General features: G+C 49.1%; 1 protein-coding gene across 4 annotated transcripts; it reads right to left on the bottom strand.

Annotated features, from left to right (window-relative positions):
- Positions 1–890: 890 nt before the first annotated feature.
- Positions 891–23,864, bottom strand: Ppp1r12c (protein phosphatase 1, regulatory subunit 12C). 4 transcript variants are annotated; one of them, XM_008758961.3, is made up of 22 exons: positions 23,410–23,864; positions 19,741–19,871; positions 19,542–19,660; positions 10,941–11,100; positions 6,007–6,151; positions 5,851–5,925; positions 4,867–4,940; positions 4,664–4,791; positions 4,469–4,542; positions 4,069–4,221; positions 3,906–3,973; positions 3,316–3,450; positions 3,015–3,105; positions 2,846–2,929; positions 2,713–2,773; positions 2,482–2,564; positions 2,352–2,392; positions 2,170–2,272; positions 1,965–2,069; positions 1,753–1,803; positions 1,608–1,658; positions 891–1,532 (listed from the first exon to the last, which is right to left on the bottom strand). In XM_008758961.3, the coding sequence occupies exons 1-22, from the start codon at positions 23,740–23,742 to the stop codon at positions 1,446–1,448; spliced, it is 2,352 nt and encodes a 783-aa protein (XP_008757183.1). In that variant the 5' UTR covers positions 23,743–23,864; the 3' UTR covers positions 891–1,445. The 4 variants fall into 4 exon arrangements, with proteins under 4 accessions (XP_008757183.1, NP_001178875.2, XP_017445042.1 ...); NM_001191946.2 differs by having other exon boundaries at positions 2,482–2,567; positions 23,410–23,836; XM_017589553.3 differs by lacking the exon at positions 19,741–19,871 and having other exon boundaries at positions 2,482–2,567.
- Between the last annotated feature and the right edge of the window lie 413 nt (positions 23,865–24,277).

The raw sequence follows: 24,277 nt of genomic DNA, 5'->3' as shown, positions 1-24,277 counted from the left end.
GTAGAGCCACATCCCTGCACAAAGCCAGCAGCACTTCAACACTTCCTCTGCTATTCAGCCCCAAGTTTCTTCCTGCACCTTAGCATGCCAGGCCTACTCTACCCTATGACCTTTGCATCTCATCACTGAAAATGGGCTTCCTTCAGACATATGGCTCACTCTGCTACCTTCTAGTTCCACGTGTCATGTCTTGGGTCTACTTTGACTACCATAAACACCATACATACACACCAGATACATACCCAACATACACCATAAACATCAGCCATGCCACGCACCACACAAAATGCACACCACACACACACCGTCCACCCCTGACAACACCCATCCACCCACATCCACTTCCCTTCTCTTTCTCCACAGCACTACAGCTGAAATCCATACACTAGTTACCTCTCTCCTGCAGAACCTGGCTCCTGGCCTAAGCTACTCACTCTTGGGACTCCAGTAGGTAGGACAGAGCCCAGCTGGTAGTGTAGGCAGTTGCTCCTGACTATAAGAATGAAGGTACAATGAATCACAAGACTGCCTCCTACTATTCCAGCCAATGTGGCCGTGGAGGACTGAGGGAACTCACCATCACTTATTCATTTCCCAGAGAAGTTACACTTGTGGAGTTTTCTGTGATCCATCCCACATTTTCAATGTCAGCCATTAACTCCACTCCTTTCAGGGGAACTGAGGGCAAATCTGGGCACTCCAGCCCCTTATCACAGCACCATGGGCTTCCTTCTGACCCTTCCCACCTCATCTGGGATCCTTTGCTCCAGCTGCTCACTTAGCAAGGTGCCCTCCCTACTCCTGTGAGCACGCTCCAACCTTGCCTCCAACTGTACCTACCCCATCCAAATGGGCTTGGTCAGCCTGAGTCAACAAGCAGAACAAGTCACTGAGTGGCAATGTCACGACTTTATTTATGGTGCCTGTGCTTTGTCTCAAAAATACCTTCTCCTCCTCCCCAGACAATAGGTGGGGAGGAGGCAGCAAAAATAGAACATCCCTCCCTATTGCACATGGACCCTATATACAGGCCCACCTGGCAGAGGCCAGTGGGACTCTTGGCACATTCCTGGTCCCTGCTGGGGAGGGGGGGAGGAGTGCTGGGTAGCATCACACGTGAGGTGGGACCCTGGGGCAACCACTCTGCTTCTGGATACTTATCTTTGCATTTCTTGGTCCTTGTTTCCTTCTTGGTCCCATCTCTGATGCTCAGAGCAACATCTCAGCAACATCTCCCTACCTGGCTCAGCCTCCCACCTCTATCCTGACCTCAGAGAACCCCTTGGTTCCTGGGGACTCTGTGCTTTCCTCCCGGTTCTGAGGTCCCGAGAGGTTATGGCTTCTCAGCAACTTCCCCCAGAGCCTTGTCACTCATGTTCACGCGGGGGAAAGGGTGCGTGTGTCAGAAGCAGCAGTATAAATATGGTGCGGGAACTCCTTCAGAGTCACTTGGATAGCTTGCTAATGACTCGGATCAATGCTGCATTCTCATCCTTGAGCCGTTGGTTGTCAGCCCGGAGATCAGACAGGGCCTAGGATACAGGGTGGAGTCAGCTGGGCTGTGCAGGTTGGGCTCTGACTACTGCCCCATCACAAGCCCCAGTTACCTTCAGCTCCTCCTCCAGCTCTGCTGCCTTTCGCTCAAGAGCTCTGCGCTCCTACAAGGCATGGGGCAGGTTCAGAGCAGGGTAAAGACAAGGGGCAGGATTAGTCTAGGACACAGTGGGCCCACCCCCCAGCAACCCAACTCACAAATCTCTCCAGTTCAAGGAGGGCAGGCCTCTCAGCAAAGCGTTCCTGCCGCTGGTGAGGGCAGAGAAGACCTAGAGTCAGGAGCTACATCCTTACTCCACTAGTCCAGCCAGAGCCCTGTCCCCAGCAGAAGGAACCCTCCAACCTCCCAGCCAGGGCCAGGCCCCTCTCCACTGGGGCTCTGCCTCTCATTATCCCCAACATACTTATACCTGTGTGGCCCGCTCCAGCTCCACCTTGAGCTGTGCCAGACGCAGGGTGGTCTCTGTCAAGGCTTCACGAAGTCGTTCATTCTCCCTGCGGAGCTCCGTGTACAGCTGGGAAAACAGAGGATACAGGCAGACTCAGAAGGGGCCAGATGTAGCCATGAGCTAAAACCAGAACAGGGTAGGGCGGAGCATGGGGGGGATGCTGCACCTTCCGGAAGCCTCCATCAGGCTCTTCGTGTTGCTGCTTGGATTCTAGAATGAGGTCTCTCTGTGAGCGCTGCCTGCGGACCGTGGATCCACCATCCACAGTGCTGGACGGAAGGGGCAGGCCTTAGGAACCCAGCTTTACCCCAGAAATGTGCCCCAGCCTCCACACATGACTCAGTCTACCTGCACTCTGGGCTCCGTTCCGCAGGCACCGCCTCTTCCCCCTGAAGAAGACCCCCAAGTGTTTAGTCTCTACCCAATGTCTGGGCCTGCCCTCCCTCCAGCCCACCAACCCTCCACATAGCACTCTCACCTCTGCCGGCCCCCTCCGCTCATGGCCAGCTTTTCGATGTTCCCTGGCCGCCTGTGGTCCCTGGCCCTGCCCTTCGGGCGCCTCTGCTGGGGAATTGGCAGGAATCAGCCCAGACACTACTATAGGAGCCCTTGTCTACTATGCAGGGAACCTGATTCCATCCCCAAGTTAAAAGACTTTCTGTGACAGGATGGCTCCCTAGGGAAAGACTTCCCAGAAAGCAGACCTCACCTCTCTGGGCAGGGCCCTCAGCGTTCTCCACTCCAGGGACCCGAGGTCTCCGAGAAGGGTCCTGCCAGGAAGACACACAGTCAGAAACAGGGAAATGGGTTCCACACAACCCACTTCACGTGACCCTGCTCACCAGGCTGGGCAGGGCAGGCTGCTCTGGCTCTGGGACCTTTCCGGCCACCTTTTCTGCCTCCTTCAAGTCTGTCAAAGTTACACCCTAGCAGAGAGAACAATCAGGGAAGACTCTGACCCAGCCCTCCTCCCTCAGACCCAAGAGCACAGGCCCCAGCCCAAGCCCACACCTGTGTGGACCTCCGAGACTGTCGCATAAGGCGGGAGCGAGCCTTCCGCTGAGACTCAGACTCCTCATCACGCACAGGCATCTGGTAGGACCTGAGTGGAGAACCCTGAACTGAGACGACAGTGTCCTGTTCCTTGGAAACTGTCACACCCGTGAACGACACTATAGAAGGGTGCACATCCTAGCAAAGTACATTTCAACTCCCACAGACCTTACACCAACCGTACTCCAGGAGTACTAGCCAGACTCCTAAAGACCCCCAAACACTGCTGCCTCAGTGCTGCCTGCCCCTACCGCTTTACCTCCGACGATCCCGATCCCTGGAGTCAGCCAGCGGTGCTGCAGAGGCTGTGAGGACATTTGGCTTCACTGGGGATCCAGGCTCCGTCCTGGAGGGTGGAGCGGAGTGATCCGAAGGCGGTGCTGCAGCCTCAGACCTGCATGGATGCAGTTATCAGCAAACAATCCTCCAGCCTGCACTCTGTGCCAGGCATGAGAGGCCAGAGAATGAAACAGTTGTCACAACTGAAAGGGTCACTTCTGGGCAAAACAGACAGAAAACAAACAGCAGCCAAAAAGGCAAGTCTGGAACATGAGGAGAAAAGGTGCTTGAAGAAAATAAAGAGAATAAGCCAGGGATATGTACTCTGTCAATGTTAGCAAGGCAGTCCTGGTGGGTCCCAGGGAAAAGGTGACAACAAAGGTGTATGGTAAGGAGGGAGAGCCCAGTCAGACCTTATAGATTCACCAGGAGGAGCAAAGGCCCTGAGGCAGTCAGACCACAGTGGCCTGGAAGTTTTACAGTGAGTATTTACCTGACGCCCCCTTAAGGACTTTGCCAGGATAAGCACCAGACCACCGATCCCACCCCACCCCCAGCCCTGGTACTCACAGGGTGAAGGGCTCTGGCACTTTCTGGGCAGGGGTAGGGGTTATTCTGGCAAGACGGGGCTCCCTGGCCTGTGGAGGCAAGAGAAAAACAAAGGAGGAACTCTGTCCCGAGGCAGAAGCTTGGACACCTCTCTCCCACACCCAACACACTTCATAACACCTACCTGAGTGGAGGCCTTTTCAATGACTGAGGAGGAGGCTGAGCGCTGCAGACCGAGAACTCCCTCTGTACCCTTCCTTTCTGAAGGACCCAAAGCACCAGAGCTCCCTGTCTTTTGGAGACCAAAGCGCCTGGAGAAGGGAGCCTCTTCTGGCGGCTGGAAGAAGAGGGAAAGTCTCCATCACTGAGCAAAGCAATGATCCCTCTTCCCAGAAGCTGTGAGTACAACTCCAGAAGAACCACAGTAAACCACAGCCAGGGTGGGTGCCACCAATAAATAGTTCTTTGTCCACAAGGACCTAGGAAGCAAGTCAAAAGGCTATCTTCCTAACCGGAGATGGGAGTATTTATAGTGTCCCGCCATTACCCCAAACCTCACATCAGGTCACAGTGATCAAACTCACCACAGGGCTCTTAGGGCTGGAGGACGCAGGGGAAGACACACCATTAAGGGCTCTTGGCTCCACAGCTGGATGCTCTGTGGTACAGGAACAGAAAGGGAATGTCGAAGGAGACGTCAGCTACCTCTGATATTCTGGAGTCCCATGAATCCAGGCCCAGCACTGCTTCCTCAGACCAAGGGGTCTTAGCATCCCTACCAGCTAAGGCTTCTTCTCCCTCATCCTCATCTCCAATAGGGAGCCCTCCTGCCCCACCAGGCCGGCGTTCCTTTGATAGATCCTGCAGGGAGATCTTTTCACGGCTGCTCAAACGGCACACTGAGCTCCTAGGGAAAGGACAGAGTGTCACTGTACAAGTCTGGAGGTGAGTCCAACCCACGCCAAGCCTAGTCTTTTCTTACCTTCTGTGCTTGCTGTTTGAAGGGACCTGTGACTCCTGGCCTCGGCCCTGAGAGGCTTCCTTTTGGTTCCGAAGCTATAAGGATGGAAGGGGACAACTGGGGGAGGCCAGAGGATATAATCCCTCCTGGATCTCCTGGCTTCCCCTCTCTGTGCCACCTCCCCACCTCCAGGGACATCGTAACTGGGCATACATAACTGGGCTAGCCACACTTTATGCAGAGTTCTGCAAACACGAGAACTCTGTATCCTGGCAGCATATCTGGGGCTTATGCAAGCTCTCCAGGCTTGGCCTGATCCAACTGTCGCTGGCCTCCAGTCTTATTCCCAGAGGGATTCTTCTACTTCCCAGGGGCTAGCAACTTGCTCAGACCTCCTCTCTACTCTTCAGCACATCTAGGACACTGGTCAACTGTTGGCAGGGCAGGTGGCTCTTTGTCTCCTTTATGGTTATCATAGACAAACTCTCAGCTCAATGACAGTAGCTACCTTCCCAGACTAAATGAAGTCTGTTGCCATAAACCCATGTCTTGTCACAGCAGTGCTCTACCAGAATGCCACTTGCCCATGCCCTCCTTGCATCTCAGTGTGCCACAATACTCATCTCTGGAGAATGTTCCCAATGGGTCTTCTGGTGGCTCCCACAATATCTGGGCCACCTCACTAAATACTGAAACCATCTTCCTGGGGCCCGCACCCATGATCTCTTCACCAGAGACATCAGGGGAGGATAGGTCCAACCCATGTCACAGCTCTCTCCTCACCAAGCAGACAGGAAACACAAAGCAGAGAGGAAACACAGCCTCACCTCCTCCATAGACCCAGAGGTGCCCCCTTTCATAGACTTCCACCAGAGCTGGGCCACCAGGTGGGAACAGAAGGTCCCAGGACTGAGGATGTCAAGGGACAAAGGATGTCAGCCATCCCAGTTACTGTTACCTCCTCAGAGCTGCCCAGTAAAGAGGCAAACTAGAGTCGAGACTCACGTCCTCCTGTTTCTGAGCCAGTTCCTCCAAAAGGTTCATCACATCCTCATCAGCCAGATCACAGGGACGCTGCCCCTGAGTAGGGGAAGGAGGAAAATGATGTTAATGTGAGGGCTTCTCCCCATACCTTGCCCCACCACCTGACATGGCCCTTACCGCGTGGGTCAGTGAATCCATGCCCCCACCATGCTCAGCCAGTAGACGGCAGGCATCCTCCACACCCCAGTGGGCTGCCGCATGCAAAGGTGTCCAGCCATCTCCATCCCGGAGCTCTGTGTCATAGCCAGCTTGGAGTAGCAACCTAAGGAACAGGGAGTCTGGGGTCAAGGGTCAAGCAAGGGTAATGGCTGATTTTAAATTTTGTTCTGTGGCCACAGTACTACTGATTAACACAAAAAACACTACTGGGTTTGCTGGCAACCAGACCTCCCCAAGCTTCTTTGCACAACTGAGCCCTCTCTTGGACCAGTAGCTACAATTCAAACCCACAAGAGGTTTCTTCCTCATAGTACAGTGATCCCATTCTTTGAATCCCCATGTTAAAGGACTCAGAGCAGTGGTGAGGGGTGATGAGAGAGGTATAAGACTCCCCCACTAACCCAAGCCTTAAGAGGATGTGACCTATGAAGGGCCTGTATAATTCTAGAAGCAAGCTGTCTTAGAATATTAGTTCTCAACAGTGTCAAGCACCACACAGAGACCCAGACCCAGACCCAGACCCACACACACTGGAAACATCATCAGTGGAATCCTAACTTACAGGTAGAGACAGGTAGTGTCAGTGGGTCAGGGCTGAAGAGGCTGCTCAACCTCCTTCAACACACAGGACAGCCCCACCACAGGCTGGATCTAACATATCAGAATGCTAGAGTTGAAAGAGCCTGGCTTAGTCAGTGACCTTCCAGAAAGTAACAACCAGGGAACTCTCCAAACTCAGCATGGGGCAAGGTCTCTTTCGAAAGAAGTAGACTGAGACCTGTGTCAGTGAGCAAGGCCACAAGCACCAGGAGGTGGAGATGCAAAGTACTCAGTCTTGTCTGGCTCTGAGACACTCTCCCTCGCATTTCCCAAGGTTCTCCTGTTCTCATCCCAGGGCATGCTGGGTTTCTTGCTAAATCCCACATGCTGAAGTCCACATCAGTACTAGCGGTGTTCCTCTCCTGGTCAGTATCTTAGGAGCCTGCAACGTGTCATCCAGTCACGCCCTAATCCATTAGCACTTCCTCACCTAGCAGTTTCTTTGCCAGAGGGCCCTCCCTATTACATGCTGTTTACATCTTCCCAAGGCCAAGGTTTTCTTCACATAAACTAAAGTTTTACTTATTATTATTGTGAGTGTGCACTGTGTGTGAATGTGAGCACCCATGCCACAGCATGTACGACGTTCAGAGGACAAGAGTTGGGAATTGGTCTTTTCCTTCCACCACCGGTGCCAGGACCTAATGCAAGTCACCAGGCTTTTATATGCCAAGCACTTCTTTATTTTTTTTTAAAGATTTATTTACTTATTTTATGTGTATGAATACACTATATCCATCTTCAGATACACCAGAAGAGGGCATCAGATCTCATTACAGATGGTTGTGAGCCACCATGTGGTTGCTGGGAATTGAACTCAGGACCTCTGGAAGAGCAGTCAATGCTCTTAACCACTGAGCCATCTCTCCAGCCCCAAGCACTTCTACCTACTGAGCCATCTCACTAGTCTAGAAGCCAAGGTTTTCAACTGGATACCGCTACACCCCGCAACACTTGTGGCAATGTCCAACAACTGAGTCAGGGATGTGATAATAATACCTGGTGGGCTTTCAAAGGACAGGACAGCCATCAGAATAGAATGGCCCAGTCCATCACATCTCTGTAACGACGGTGTAGCTACGGTGGCTATGCCTATGGTATATACCTGAAATGCCAGGAAGGCTAAGAGAATGGGCAGTTTGAGACCAGCCCAAAGGCCAGTACCTAACAGACATTAAGTAAATGTTTACCTCTACTTTAATGAGAGTATCAGTAAGACTTTTAATATAATTAAAAATAATAAATAACAGCAAGTTCGGTGAATAGATGAGTGTAAACACAAAGGTTATCACAAAATCACACAATTCGTCATGATGGCTCATACCCACAAGGCCATCACTAAGAGGCTGAGGCAGGACAACTATATCAAGTATCAGGCTAGTCAGGATTTTACAGCAAGACCTTGTCTCAACTAAAAAAGAACGAAGAAATTACAGGGGAGGGAGGTAAGCATGGCGGCTTTCACTGTGAATTCCAGAGGGACATGAAGGAAGAAAGATCAAAGATTCAAGACTGACGAATCGGAGGCTATCCTTGATCAACATGAGGTATTGACTGAGAAGACCAAATGAGCAAACACAAGTTGTAATCATTCAAGTTTTTTTTCCCAGGGCTGGGACTGGGACTCAGAACCACATGCTAGGCAAGTGCTTTCCACTAAGTCACACCCTCAGCCCCTCACAGAAGACTCTAGGTATGAATATGCTGATGTCCTGCGCCCACAACCCAATGGACATTCCTAAGAACCAATGCTTCCGTTCTGTGACAGGAAAACAAGGTCATCCACAAGTATCAATTCACTTTCTCCACCTAACAGCCCTCACAAACTAGGGAGACTGCTCAGCGGGTAAAGCACTTAAACATAAGACAGGCATTCTGCTCACTAGCAGCTACTTAAAATCTGAGTGGTCATGGCAGTCCATCTGTAACTCCAGCAGGCAGAGAAAGGAACAAAAAAACCCTCAGAGAGAGATGACTAGCTAAACTTGCCAAAAAGACAAGCTCAAGGTTCTGCCAGAGACACATCGTCACTAGAAAAAATACACCATCTACCTAGGGCCTCCACACACACATAAATGTACGCCCACACATAACAAGCACCTACAGACACGTGCGCACACACACCCACACACACATAAAACTATTAACACAGGGTCATGTGAAAACAAACCTAGCTTTCCTTGCAACTAGGGATGGTCAATGATGAGAATCTGGTAACAGGAACATAGGCATTAAGTGGTGCATACACTTCTGGAATATTCTCCTGAAAAGGATCACACATTTGCTTTCTTTGCCTCTGTTTCTGGATGACGTGAGATGTAGATGCTATGACAGGTGAGAAGTCACAATGGGTTGAAGTGGAAACTTGAGGGTTCTTTGGAAAGTTTGTTGGGTGGTGTTTGCTGGGGCAAATGCATGAAGGAACGTTTTGTTAAAGTGGACACAGGTGTGGAAGGAAGGCTAAGGCAGACTCCTGAAAGAACCTTTTGATGAAGCAGACACAGAAGAGAGGATGTTCTGCTAAATCGAGCATGTGAAAGGACACGTGATGAAGGATTCTTTGCTAACAACATGCATGTATTGGTCCACCTTACAATATGTAATTGAGCTGCATTTCTTGGGATTCTATACAGAGAAACAAACCAAAAAATGTCTGGTGGTATACTGCAGTTTCTTGCCACTTCTAAGGACTTGGGTTGATTGGATTCAAGTGCTGAGGCAAGGTACATAGCAGACACAATGTTTGGAGGGGATAAATAGGACTCCGAAGAGTGACAGAAACAGGGAGCTTGGCTTGCTGGTACAGCTAACTATGCAATGCTTGTGGGTCTGAGTCTTCACTTCCCTGAGAGAGGCATAGCTGAGAATTTCTCCTGGTGTACCTCTGGGTCCCTCCTGCTGACCTGAGCAGAGGCTAATGCCTGGCTGTCTCTGCTAGGTCATGTCACCTCTGTCACTAACCCGACTCTACTGAACTTGACTGCTGGTATATCCCTGAAGAGTTTGCAAGTGGATCGAGCTGCCACTGCTGGCCTGTGAACTGAACTGCTGATTTCCAGACAACACAACACAGAGAGGAGTTGCTCCAAAGAACCTTTCTAAACAGGTCCACTTCCCCGTATCCTTTCTTTTCTACGATCTCTGGCGGGTAGTGGGCTACAAGGGAGGTTAAAGCGTTTGAGAACCATCATTAAAAATAGGATTTGAAAGAATTAAAAGATAAAATGGATCACATCCACAAGTGGGAATCATGTCTGGAGAAGGGCGTAGCCTCTGCACTTAGATGCTTAGGGTATCCTGTCCCCGAAAAGGAATGGTTTCAGAGCTCAACCTTAGACCTGGAATCATACTGAAACAACAGAGGCTGAAACCTCTCCCTTAGGAGCTGAGCAATGAAGACAAGCTGTAAATCTGGGATGGTACAAGGTCTTAAATCCTGCCTGAGAAAACCTGCCTACAACCTTAGCAGTATGAAAAGCAGAAAGGTGGCAGTTCATCTTAACTCCATTTGGGTTTTGGGGGGTTCTGGGGTTTTTTTTACAACAGGATCCCATTAAAAATCACTAGCCTCAGACTCTGTATGTAGACAAGTCTGGCCTTGAGATTCCAGTAATCCTCCAGTCGCTGCTTCTCAAGTCCTGCGAACACAGGCGTACAACACCAAATCAGGCTTGCTCTTCCTTCCTTTCTCTCTCTCTCTCTCTCTCTCTCTCTCTCTTTCTTTCTTTCTTCCTTCCTTCCTTTCTTTCTTTCCTTTTCTTCCTTCCTTCCTTCCTTCTTTCCTTCCTTTCTTCTTTTTTTTAGGGGGGTGGGGGTGGGGCAAGGTCTTGCTATATATATCTGGACTATCCTAGAACTCACAGCAATCCTGCCTCAATCTCCCAAGTGTTGAAATTAAAGGCTTGTTCTACCAGGTCTGACTTAATGACATTTTTTTAAGGCTGATTTTCTGACTTAATGACTTTTTTTAAGGCTGATTTTATTTTTATGTGTGTGATTTATGATTTTATAATTATATGTGCCTTCATGCAAGTTTGCACACACATAAACATACAAATATAATTTTTAAACCTCTTTTTTTTTGGGGGGGGGGTTCTTTTTTTCGGAGCTGGGGACCGAACCCAGGGCCTTGCGCTTGCTAGGCAAGCGTTCTACCACTGAGCCAAATCCCCAACCCCTATTTTTAAACCTCTTAAACACAACTAAGGGGTGGGGAGAATGCTTGATTTTAGGTGTGTAAACTAAAATAAAGAAGCTTCAAGACACAAAACAATTACTCTAGCCTAGCTCACCTCATCACCTCAATGTAGCCCTTGGCAGCAGCCACATGCAGGGCAGAGGCCCCAGTCCGGGGGTGCCGGGCCTCTGGCATAGCACCCCCATTCAGCCAGCACCTTGTGTCGTGAAGCAGCAGTTCTTCTTCAGCCCGCTTGGCTGCCTCGACATCCACACCTGGGGGATGAGAAGGTGACACATGAACTCAGACAAGATGATCTAGGAAACCCAGGTGACAGTTTCAATTGCTCACAGCTTGGCCCCATGACTCAATGAGCCTTTCTCATCCAGTTCTCTGCTTGGATTCAGAAGGCCTGAACTAATGCAGTATTTCCCAGTCATGCTCTCTGCAGACCTGGGTACCACCAAGGGTCTTAAAGAATGGAAACCACAGACCTTGACCTGTATCAGTTAGTAACCTGTTTTTTGTTTTTAAATATGAAACCTCAAGTTTCCGAAGCAAACCTAGTACCTGATACCATGTAAGTTTTTCTATCCCTCCCACTGTAATCTATAGTCCAGCACCTTCACACACTGCGAATACTGGTTTCTTTCCCTCCTAAGTGTGATAAACCAAGCAAAACTTCAGTACATAATTGTATATGGTGACTCATACCTCTAATTCAGGCACTTGGCCTAAAGAGGATAAGCGTCGTGAATGTGAGGACAGTCTACGCTACGTAGTGAGTTTTTGGATTTTTTTTTTAATGTATGAGTATTTTTTTCCCACATGCATAGCTCCAACTTAAATGAAATCTATACAGCACATATTTGATGATAATCAAAATTTAAATGTTTAAAGATTTCTTTCCCCTTGTTCTTTATACATTTATTTCTCTTTATACATTATTTTCTTTTTTCTTTCTACATCCTGACTGCTATCTCTCCTCCTTCCTTTCATAATAAGTTTCAAACCAACCTAGACTAGAGTCAGATTCTGGCTTAAAAAACATTAACAACTTTAAAAAAACAAACAAAAAACAGTAAACTGGGGAGAAGGTCCAGCAGTTAAAATTACTGCTGTTCCTCAAAAGGACCCAGGTTCAAATCCCAGCACCCAGAAGGCAGGTCACAACTATTTATAATTCTATTTCCAAGGGATCCATGCAAACATGAGGTGCATATATATCTGTGCACACAGGCAAATTACCCAAACACTAAATACATACAATACATAAAATAAATACATCTTAAAAAACAAAACAACCCAGGACTTGGGAGGCAGAGGCAGGTGAACCTGAATTCAAGGCCAGCCTGGTCTACAGAGAGACCTTCCTGACAATTTTCCCACTTCACTTTAGAAACTGTGAGTACTAGGCTGAAGAGATGGCTCAGCGGTTAAGAGCACTGAGTGCTCTTCCAGAGGTCCTGAGTTCAATTCCCAGCAACCACATTGTGGCTCATGACCATCTGTAAGCACGACCATCACGATGCACTCTACTAGTGTGTGTCTGAAGACAGCTGCAGTGTACTCATAAAAATAAAAGTAAATTTTTTTAAAAAAGAAAAAAAAAGAAAAAAGAAAGAAACTGTGAGTACAACTGTGCACCAGTGCCACCAAGTGATGGAAATTTGGGTCATAAGACTCATGTACCTAACATCTTATTACTGAGCCATCTCCCCAGTTCTCCTCACTGCTTTAAATTCATCCAATTTAAAAATTGTTTTTGTTCTGTGTGAGAGAGAGACAGAGTTGTACATTTCCCAGATGGCCTCAAACTCACTATCTAGCAGACAATGAACATCCTGTCTACCTGCCTCCACCTCCCAAGTGCAGGGATTACAGGCTTCCACCGCCACACCTAGCTTACGTGGTACAGAGGATGAAACTGAGGGTCATGTCTAACAGGTAAGCATTTTACCAACTAAGCCAGCCTAGGACTTGAAAATTTCAAACTACATTTGTGGTTCACCCTGGATTTCCACTGGGTATGCCAGCAAAGACCTTCAAGCAGAACCTGGCTTTAAAAACTAACACAAAGGGGCTGAAGAGTTGATTCAGCTGTTAAAGACTAGGCTCAAAACTGAGACAAAAACCAACACAAGAGAGCAAACTGCAGGACTCACTAGTTCAAGGCCATCTAGGACTAACAAAGCAAGGACCTGTTCAAAACAGTCCAGTGGCAGGATGCCTGCCTAGAAACATATAAGGCTCCAAGTCCAACCCCTAAATACAGTGCGTTCCTTCCAGCTTCACTTCACTCCCTTAAAACCAAGGTTGACCAGCTGCTTCTTCAACACATATATATTCCACCATAAAGCTATATAAATGAAACCCAAGAAACAATCCTGAAAGTTTTTAGGGATCTTCTTTCTCATCCCAAGCCAAGGCCAACTCCATCCAGAGGGCAGCTGTTGCTAGATGCTACCTGGCAGCAGTTGGGTCCTGGCTCTTTGTGTCTCTTGGCCAGCTACAACTTCCCCTGCAGTGGCAGAGTTAAAGAATGTGTGGCTAAAATCCGTCCACAGTGCAGTCACAGAGAATACAGCAGGGAAGGCCAGGACCGCCCTCTTCCTCCAGACTCCTGCTTCCTTAAAGGGAGTCACCCTCACAGTTCTATCCTACTGTGGCAGGGAAGGGGAAGGGCGGAGTACCTTTGCTTTTCTTCAGCCACCGCCCAGTATTCCTGTGCACACTCAAGGGTGCCCTGTGCTTTGCACAAGCCAAGACCTGCTTGTGTTATTCACAGTTTTTCTTGCATAGGCTATTTGGGGCTGGCTTGTTAATTAGGGCTTTTATTTTTTGTGTAACACAGCATGTGTGCTGCTTGTATATCTATATATCTATCTGTCTGTCCATGTATGCATGTGTGTGTGTGTGTGTGTGTGTGTGTGTGTGTGTGTGTGTGCATGCGCGTCTGGTGCCACAGAAGGCTAGAAGAGGGTATCAGATCCCTTTAGGACTGGAGTAAGAAGTGCCCGTGTGGGTGCTAGAAACTGAACCTTCCTCTGGAGGACCAGCAAGAACTCTTTTTATTTTTTTTTTTTTAAGATTTATTTATTTATTTTATGTGAGTACACTATTGCTCTCTTCAGACATACCAAAAGAGGGCACCAGATCCCACTGCAGATGGCTATGAGTCACCACATAGTTGCTGGGAATTGAACTCAGGACCTCTGGAAGAGCGGTCCATGCTCTTAACTGCTGAGCCATCTCTCCAGCCCCAAAAAGAACTCTTAACCCCTAAGCCACCAGCCCCTCCATCTCATCTTGAGACTGGATCACTCAGTGATTCAGCTAGCCTGACCGGCTTGCAAGTCACAGAGATCCTTCTATATCTGCCTCCCAGCAACTGCTAGAATTTCAGGTACTGGCTGGTCTTGTCTATATGGTTGCTGGGCATTCAAACCCAGGACCTTAATTTGTGCAGCTAGCACCTCTACTGACTTAGTTACATTCCTAGTCCTGAAAATGAAGGGTATGTGAATGTTTGTGTAAATACTGAATCTGTTCTAAGAAAAAATTTTATTACATTTAATTGTGTCAATGTATATGTGCACTCAAGCACATGCATAAAGTTAGGGGACAGCTTGCAGGAGTCACTTCTCTCCTTCCAGCATGTAAATCCCAGAGACTGAAATCAGAGGTCAGGCTTGATGCCAAGAGCCTTCCTTCACCCACTGAGCCACCTCACCAGCCTGAAAATAAAGCTTTAATGGCATTCAGCCATATCTGTTTTTTCTCATCTTGTCCTTGGCTCATTTCCCTCTATAGCAGCTGATAAAGTCATTATAATAGGGACTGTATGCCCTGTAAGGCCTGAAATATGTACTGTCCACCCCTTTACTGGTAAGTCAGCTGACCCCTGCTGGGATCACTTGCTTAAAAATCAGGCCTTATCCACCCAACCTTTCCCTCTCAGCAACTAAACACTGTGCAACATTCCTAAGCACTCATACCAACTAGAAGTACAAACGCTAGGAAAGGAGCTCAGGTCCACAGCATCAACCATGTTCAACTCCCGCCTGAGCATTCCCTCCAGGCATAGCTTTCCTGTTACCCAAGCCTGCACCTATAACTATCAAGGCCACTGTGCCTGTCTCTGTATGCTGCAGTCCTCTGTCCTTCCTGGATGTCAAAGGAGATGGCATCCCCTTTCCCAAAAAGCACTTAAGTCCCGTTCCTACCCTGTCCCTCAAAGGAGTTCTGCCAAGGCCCAACCCTGCAGCCCGAGCCACAACACACAACTGCTAGGGCCTGGCAGCACACGCCCACCCTTCTTCCTTCAGCAACCACATCCTGACTTCCTCCCCTTATGCTTCTGCGTGACTCTGCTCAAAGCCTAGTCACAGGGCGACAGGTCCTCCTACACAGGGATAGGCTCTGGGTCTGACATAAATCCTCTGCCAGAGCATCACACACAGAAATGGCTTACCAAGGTTGGGCATCAGCCTGCACTGCTAGAAGCCTTGCTAAGCACCTCAATGAGAGAACAAACCTGACATGACACCAAAGCAGCTGCTGCCATTTGGGATCTATCGCCACAGACTGAAACACTGGAGCTTGGAAAGATGGCTCAGTTTGTAAAGTATCCACCACACAAGCATGAAAACCTGAGTTCAATCCCCAGCATCAATGTAAATGACCAGGCATGGTTGATCACTTGTAATCTCAGCACTGGGGAGGCAGAGACAGGAGGATCACTGGCTAGCCAAATAAGCCCAATCATCAAGCTCTAAGCTACTGAGCAACCCTAGATCAAAAAATCAAAGTGAGGGCTGGAGAGATTGCTCAGCGGTTAAGAGCACTGACTGCTCTTCCAGAGGTCCTGAGTTCAAATCCCAGCAACCACATGGTGGCTCACAACTATCTGTAATGAGATCTGATGCCCTCTTCTGGTGTGTCTGAAGACAGCTACAGTGTACTTATATAATAAATAAATCTTTAAAAGGAAAAATCAAAGTGTACCGCTAAGTTGAGTGTACTTTGAGCTCTAGCCTCCAAACGTAGGTTCACACACACATACATTTACAGGCATAAGAAGAACTAAATTTCTATACACATTAAACAGTAATTCTATCCTACCACATTTTTATTATACACGTATTTGTGTATATGTGTGGGAATCACAGGATAATAATCACAGGTCAGTTTCTCTGCTTCCACCATGTGGGTCCCAGGGATCAGACTCAGTTGTCAAGCTTGACAGCAAGCACTTCTACCCACTGAGCCATCCAACCAATCTCCTTACCCCCTTGTTTGGTTAGCTTTTTTTTTTTTTTTTTTTTTGGTTCTTTTTTTCGGAGCTGGGGACCGAGCCCAGGTTTGGTTAGCTTATTGAGTCAGGGTCTTTCTGTGTAGCCCTGGCTATCCTGGACACTGTAGATAAGGCTGGCCTCAAACTCAAATATCTGCCTGCCTCTGCTTCCCAAGAGCTGGGAATAAAGCGCTGTGACAGGATTAAACCCACCACAGTCCTGTGCCCAGGGTTATGCACCTGGAAACCACACTTGACGCTCTGGTTCTATGAATTTGGGAGCTCTGTGTGACTGTTCTCAGTATCTCATGCAAATGAGAACTTCGAACTTGTCTTTGTGTGACTAGCTTACTTCATTTAAGCCCTTAAGGTTCATCTAAGCTATTAGATGAGTCAGTTTCCTTCCTTTTTATCTGTATAGACCACATTTTGCTTATCCATCCATTGATGGAGTTCCTACTCTCCCTGATCCTGAGGAAGGAATTCACAAACTAGGCCAAGTGCCACAGGCTGGACTACTAAGCCACACCCAAGCCCTAAGATATTGTAAATATGCCTGCACGTGACTTTCTCACTGCAAACACCACAAAATATAAAAAAAGAGAACCAGGCATGGTGGCTCACTGCTGCAACCCCCAGCTCTCAAAAGGCTGAGGCAGGAGAATCTCAAAACCACACTGGACTATACAGTAAGTTTCACAACAGCCTAGGCCAATTAACTAAATTAATAAAATAATAAACATTGTGGTCTGAATCTTGGGGTGCTTATTTTGCTGTGTTCAGTGCTGGGGATTAAACTTGCCCATACTCAGCAAGTGTTCTACCACTGAGTAGCATCCAGTCCCCTCCTCTATTTTTTTTTTTTTTTAGATTTTATTCTTATTAGTTTTAATTGTATGTGCCTGTGTATGTGCATGGGCAGAATTCAGTACTAGAAGAGACCAGAGATACAAGTTTCCTGCAGACGCTGAAGCTACAGTAAGCCCAGATACGGGTGCTATGAACTAAACTCGATCCTCTGGCAAAGAAGAAAGTATTCTCAGAGACTCAGCCATGTCTCCAGCTATCTGTCTGTCTGTTCGTTTATCTGTCAAGTTGGCTCTGAACTCAATCTGTAGTTCAGACAGACCTTGAACTCACTATTCATCCACCAAGCCTGGCAGAACAGAATCTGAGAAATGTATCAGCACCAGCAGGGGAAGGCAAGACCAATGGGCTCACCTTCACTAAAGCCTCTCAGTGGGAGAAGCTCAGGTCACAGCATGAACTACCTTGTGGCACTGAGGGTGAAGGCCCCAGGCTGCCCCCACCTCTTTGTTGGAGAGGGTAGAGCAGCAGGACCTGATGAAGGAGGGACTCTCCATTATCTGGGCAGAGTTTACAACATCAGCAACATAGTCTCAAAGAGCTGAGGAATGAAAGGGAGGCTGGAAAGGGAAAAACAAGAAAGGTATTGATGCCTATGTGTATGGAAGGAAGGAAAGCAGGACAAAACAGTAAAGCATGTCTGTTTAGACTGCTATTTCATCTCTGTGAAATGTCCATGTCAGATGCATTCCTAAAGACAGAAGGCCTTAGAGATGGGATGGGGAAGGGACTAAAAACTACAGGGTTTTTTTTTTTGTTTTTGTTTTTTGGTTTTTTTTTTTTTTTAGGGTAACTTTAACCATACTTTGAAATGAATGTGGTATTGACTCTACAACTCCGTGGACCACAGCACAACCACGAACCAAGCACTCTGAATGGGTGAACTGCTAGGTTTGTTGATTATAGCCTCAATGCTGCTTTGTGGTAAAACCACTGGCAGGCTGGCCAGTTTGCTCAGCAGGTAAAGGTGATTGCCACCAAGCCTGACAACCTTGAGTTCCATCCCTAGGACCCACATCATGGAAGAAGAGGGTGCCCACTCCCATAAGTTATCCTCTGCCCCTCACAATGCATAAGCTTTCACATTAATGATAATAAAAAGACTTTTAAAACAGCAGCTGGAGTGCTGGCACACATGTATAATGCAAGTACTCAGGAAGCTCCAAATTCAAGGTCAGTCCGAACTAATACTGAGTACCAGACCAGCTAGGACTACATAGCAAGACCCTGTCTCAAAGATAAATAGGACTAAAGAGACAGATCAGTGGTTAAGAGCACAGGATGCTCTTCCAGAAGACCCAGGTTCAATTCTCAGCACCCAGTGAGGTTTACAACCATCTGTAACTACAATTGCAAAAGGATTGATGGTCTCGGTGGGCACCAGACATGCATGTGGAACAGACATACTTAGAGAAAAAAGACCCAAACACATAATTCAACAAATTCTGTGATTAAGCCCAGGAAAGGGTCTAAGGTAGTAGTCATAGTATTGAGGAAACTTTTCTGTGTTTGAAGTTTTACCAAAATAAAATCAGGAAAAGGAAGAGGAGCTTGACTCAACCACTGTTACTGCTGCTCCACTGTAACCCAGGGAGGCTTCTAAAATCTAACCTCCATCTCTTGGTGCTGACTAGCTACCAAGCATCCCCAATTGACTCACAGCCACCTGAAATTCAATATGCCAAAATGTTAAACTCATGTCTTTCCACCTTGCGTGGTAACATGCAAGAACAGGGAAGCCAAGACTATCCTCCCATGATCCATTTGTCCTCTCTCCCCTCTTACCTATCTGGACACTCCCCAGTGTGGAACTGAAATCTAGGGTACACTGGCGACTTATGTTCCTAGAGAGCCTGCTAAGCTTCACAACATTCCCAAACTAGCCTGCTTCCCAATTCCTTTCCTTCCAGGCCCTGCATTAGGGAGCTAAGATCCACCCAGCTGGCTCTGGATACTGATTTGTTTGTATGCTGATACAATCTCATGGAGTCCAGGCTGGCTTTGAACTTACTACATAGGGAGCATGAATTTGAACTCCTGATCCTCCGGCCTCTGTCACCCAAAGCTGGGATTATAGGCACACAGCACCACACCTGGCCTAGACACTGAGCACTAGATTTTCAGGCCAGCAGAGCGGGAGTTCAAGCCTCAAGAACACAAGCACCTCATCCAGGAAAATGAATAGGGCCAGACATGGAGATTCAAGGGGCTCCTAGTTCCCACTGAAAAAAACCAGGACACAATGGTCTTAGGAGGTCAGGAGGGAATCCACTATATGTCCCAGTCTAGGATCTAGCCATTTTGCTCCTTACTCCTGGACAAGCATTTGCTCACCATACCTCCATTTCTCAGTTCTTTGGGGCTGAAATGACAGACACATTCATAGCAGCCAGTACTCTTATTTTGTGTCTGGTAGTGTCTCACTAGACCCTTGGTAACCCCATTTTACTGGGGAAGAAATAGAGGCATAAAGAGAGCCGGAGTCCAAGGAAATGGGCAGGACCTTTGGGCCAAGACTCCCAAATCCCAAAGCTCTTAATCCCATGGGCCCACCTCGGCGAGTGATCTCTGCTTTCAGCAGTCCCTCCATGGCATCTGACTCAGCCAGGTCCAAAGGCAGGTCCCCGTCACTGTTGACAGCAGCGATGTTGGCCCCATGGCTCAGGAGGTACCTAGGGAAAAGGAAAGGTCAGAGCTGCCAGGCCTGGACCCAACACCTAGCCCAAGCCCTTCCCTTCAACCCTTGCCTCACCTAGCAATGTCCAGGTACCCACAGGAGGCAGCCACATGCAGAGGCGTCCAGCCCTCGTTGTCTGCCTGGTTCACAGTAGCACCCTGCTCCACCAGGAAGCGAACGACTTCCAGGTTCTCATCTATGCAGGCCTGAGGATGGGAACAAGCCCATCAGCTCGCATCTCACCCAGCCAGAGGCCCGACACGGAGACTTTTCTACAAAGGGACCCAGGGCCAGTGAGGAGTGTGGAAAGCAATGCAGATGGCTCCAATGTAAGTCCCAGGGGTCCTCCAGCCACCAGCAGCTTAAAATATCCTAGTTACTCCATGTTTGGGTCACCTGAGCATGAAGAATTCATAGAGACAAGAGGAGGCTCCAGAAGCCAGGATGAAAATGTAGACCTGGAAAAATAGGACTGCCATCCCTGCATGTTATTGCTGAACATATTCCTGAGATGGAGGAGCCCCAGAGCCCAGACATGGCCTCCCAAAAGACAGGGCGCCTTGATCAGACACGACCCAGCACAGGTAGTGGAAGAATGATCACCCAGCCCTGAGTTCCATTCATAGCACAGGAAAAAAAGATTATCACCACAAAAAGACACACATGCACCTCCTCCCAGAGACAAAGCTGAGGTCCAGGGGCATATTTCCCAAATTTTCCTGTGCGCAGGTCCCTCAGAACATCTTTTCCAAACAACCCACACCACACTACTCCCCCCTCCCGCCACACACACACACACACACACACACACACACACACTTCCTCACCCTTAGAACTGAAAGCTTGGGGAGAGGAAAGTCTCACCCTAGCCAGCACAATATCCAGAGAGCTGGTCCCCATCCCTGATGACACTGGCTAGACACTGGAACCACTGAGTCTAGGGAGGGGGTAGGGTCCCCACTCCTGGGCCCTCATGAAAATTAACCCCCTTCTTCAAGTTCAACCATCTGGAGAAAGAGAGAAGGAAGCTACGAGGGCCAAGAGCATGAAGTCATGGAAATTTAGGCTGCAAGAGGGGGGCCACACGTGCCCTGGGAACGGGATGAACTCTGGGCTTCACTCTGGGCTCAGTTTATTTCCACCCTGTTGTCATGGTGATGGGAGGGGGGGCAAGGAGGCAGATGGGCCTTTCCCTTTCAAGGACCTGGCCGGGCACCGGCATCCATGTGAAAGATGCCTGAGGCTGGGCACTAGGGACCCAAGAATCTAGGCCCACCTCCTCCTCCCTCAGACACAGAACTCTAGCCAATCCTCTTTTCTTAGACCTAGGGGGCCAGACTTGCCCCTCTTCCCTCAGACCCATGTGTTTGAGCACACAATCTCTCCCCTGTTCAAACCTAGGACTCTTAACTCCCAGCCCTGCCTACCACAGACCCAACTCATAGCCATTATTGGACAAGGTAGATTATTGGACAAAGGGAAGAAAAAAAGAGTATCCCTGCCTTGGTGAGGTAGAAGCTGGGGCTCAAGAAACAACACAGCAGGAAGCTGGTGCCCCAACGAGGGTTTAAAACTGAAAACACAGCCCCAGGTACAGAAATCAGGAGACACTAGAAGCCACCAGATGGAGTGACCAAATGTCCCTGTTTTCCTGGGACTGCAACTAGCTCTGGGAACTGTCACTGCTAAAGCCAGGACAGTATGAGGTGGTGACACCACACTCGCCCCACTCTAGACCCCAGCTCCCTCTGCTTACTGGCTCTGTAAACCAACTGCTCTCTTTGAATCTTCTCTCCCAATGTTCCACGCCTCCTGAAAAGTTCTCGAGTGAGTTCACCAAAAATCTCTCCATAGTGGGAGGAGAGTCCCACTGGAAGGCTGCTGGACAAACCAGGCCAGGCCTGACATTACAGGTTTCTGTCAGAAGAGGTACTCTAGTGGCTCCCAGCAGATCCAGAAGAGGGATGCAGTCAGGAGCCAGAGATTTGGGTGGTGGACTGCTCTCCTTGACTGATCAAAGATGCTGAGACTCTGAGAGGGGCCTCAGGGAAATAGTGTCCTGCTGTATATAAAGGAAAATGTCCCAGACAGCACTGGGAACAAATTCCCAGGGTATACCTGCAGTTCATATAGGCCCCAAGAAGGAGTTTCCACATGACACTTCTCATCAGAGTGTCCAGGTACAGCGGTGACCACTGCTCCCATTCCACAAATAAGAAAACTAAAGAACACTCAAGATACAAGAGACAAAGAACAAACAGTCAAACAGATATTAGGTCAGTACTGACTGACTGATTTTGTTTTTGTGACTAGGTCTCATGTGGCCTAGGACAGCCTCAACTCACTGTGTAGCTGAAGCTGACACTGACCCTCCAAGCCACCTTGCCTCCACTTCCCAAGCACCTGGTTTCATGCACTCTAGATACCCACTCTACAAACTAAGCTACATCCCGGGACGGATGGCTTCTGAGTGTTTTTTCTCTACCTGCATGCCCGAAAACTGAACCTGTCAAATACCATCCCTCTGTGTCCCATCCTCAGGCAGCAGGCTTCCCTTCCAGGATCCCCTCTGTTTCCACTAGACCACCATGGGATCCTAGAAAGGAGAAAAGAGGACAACCCAAGAGATGGAATTGCCATGAAAGAAGGCTGCTCACCAGAAGACTGACATTGGACCATCACTGAGACCAGGCTGGAGAACTGGGATGTAAGCTCTTGTGTGACTAATCTTGTCCTTGATCATCCTAACTGTGAATAAAAGCATCCTGAATCCAGAAGAACCCAAACAACACAAGATGATCCTGACTCTCGGGCACAGAGCACTGGAAAAAGTAATGTGTCCTGGATACCCAGGGTTTTAGTGGAATAGGTTCTATAGTCCTCTGGGAGGTGATAAGGTGGAAATTCAGGAGAGAGGGCATACTTTTTGAAGAAGGACGCTTCCCAAATAAAGTCTAAGAAATGAACCAAGGATAGATAAGGTGGCCTTGTAACTCCAGAAATGAGAAGGGCAGAGACATAAGGATCTGTGTTTGCGGCTGGCCTGGACTACATAGCAAGACCTTGTCTTAGGCAAAACAACAACAAAACAAAACAAAAGGAAAAGTGATCCTGCTCCTGGAAGAGCGAATGCCTACAAGTTTCCCCCAGAAGGCAAATAATGTGGACAGAGAAAGAGTTGAGGAGAAACCTCTTTAAGAGGTGGCAAGATCCCAAAAGGAGGGATGAAGAGATAATTTAATGAAGGACATGGGGTTGAGATAGGAGAAAAGATAAAGAAAGCAAGGGAAGACCCAACAGAGGAAGTGCCCTTTCAAGGAAACAACGTGATACACTGCCTAGAAGAGGAAAGACCATCCTGAGGCCGCAACGAACAGCACAAATCACAGGAAGAAGAAGAAGGCACAAAGATGGACCTTCAAAGAAGTGACACTGAAGGACCTGGGCCTAGTAAAGAGGAGGGTTATGTCAAACTGCAGGAGAACGAAACCTCAGGCCTGAGTCAGGAAAGACTGCAACACAGTCAAACAAGTACTAGCCAGGAAAGGAGAAACCGAGCCTGCGTGGGCACGGAAGTAAGCAATGCTGCAAAAGATGCACGGGAGAGATGACAGCACGAATGACAGAGAAGAGGCGGCCACAGAGCAGGCGGGATCCTCGGCGATGGCAGAGTCGAGGAAAGGTGGCTCAGAGCCGAGGAGGGAGGATGCCCGAGTGGTGAAGACGCGGGACGGGGGCGCTGACCTGGTGCAGGGCGCTGATGCCATCGGCGTTGGTAGAGTCGAGCACCGCACGGGCAGGCGGAGGGACAGCGGGGTCAGTCGCAGCGCCGGACCCGGGACCAGGATCCGCTGCACGCAGCATCAGGCGAGCCTCGTCCAGATCACCGCCTGCACAGGCCGCCAGAAACTCGGCGGCGCGCTCGAAGCGGACAGTGCGGGCACGCCGCTCCCCGGGGCCCGGGTCAGCGCCCGCCCGCGCCCCCCACTGCCGCAGCTGCTCCTGCCGCCGCTCACGGGCGGCCGCTGCAGCCGCCGCCGCCCCCGGGCCCGCTGCCGGGCCATCCTCGCCGGACATCGCGCCGGCCCGCTGCCCGCCCGCTCACCAAGCGAGCGAGCGAGCGAGCGAGCGCCGGGCGACGAACAGCCGCCACCCGCCCGCCCTGGGGGCCGCCGGGAACCGCCGCGCGACAAGCACCGCCCAGAAGCTCGCCCAGCCCCCGCTCGGTGTATTGACGTCACGCCGCTGGCCCAAAGCCCTCTGGGAAATGGAGTCCTGATTGAGACATTGCTGAGGGTGAGGGCCTAAAAAAAAAAAAAAAAAAATGAGCCTCGCATGGCGAGCTGGGAAGTGGAGTTTCTTCCCATTGAGGAGCCTCGCATAACGTGAACAAGATAGGTTAGAGAATGAGGCAGAAGGCAGGCCGCCAGGAGTACTTGGAAATGGGTTCTACGAACGGAAGTTTTCGCTAAACTCGCTATATCCTGAGGCATGTTTAGAAATCAGGAGCTGGAAGGGGTCGAATGAAAACAGTCAAAAGGCACGTCATCGATCCTAGCACTTGGGAGGCAGCAACAGACAAATCTCTGAGTTCCAGGACAGCCTGGTCTGA

The sequence above is a fragment of the Rattus norvegicus genome, chromosome 1 (genome assembly GCF_036323735.1).
Source record: "Rattus norvegicus strain BN/NHsdMcwi chromosome 1, GRCr8, whole genome shotgun sequence".
In the NCBI taxonomy this organism is placed as follows: Eukaryota; Metazoa; Chordata; class Mammalia; order Rodentia; family Muridae; genus Rattus; species Rattus norvegicus.
The sequence above is the reverse complement of the archived record's forward strand: the minus strand, read 5'-3'. Positions and strand labels throughout refer to the sequence as shown.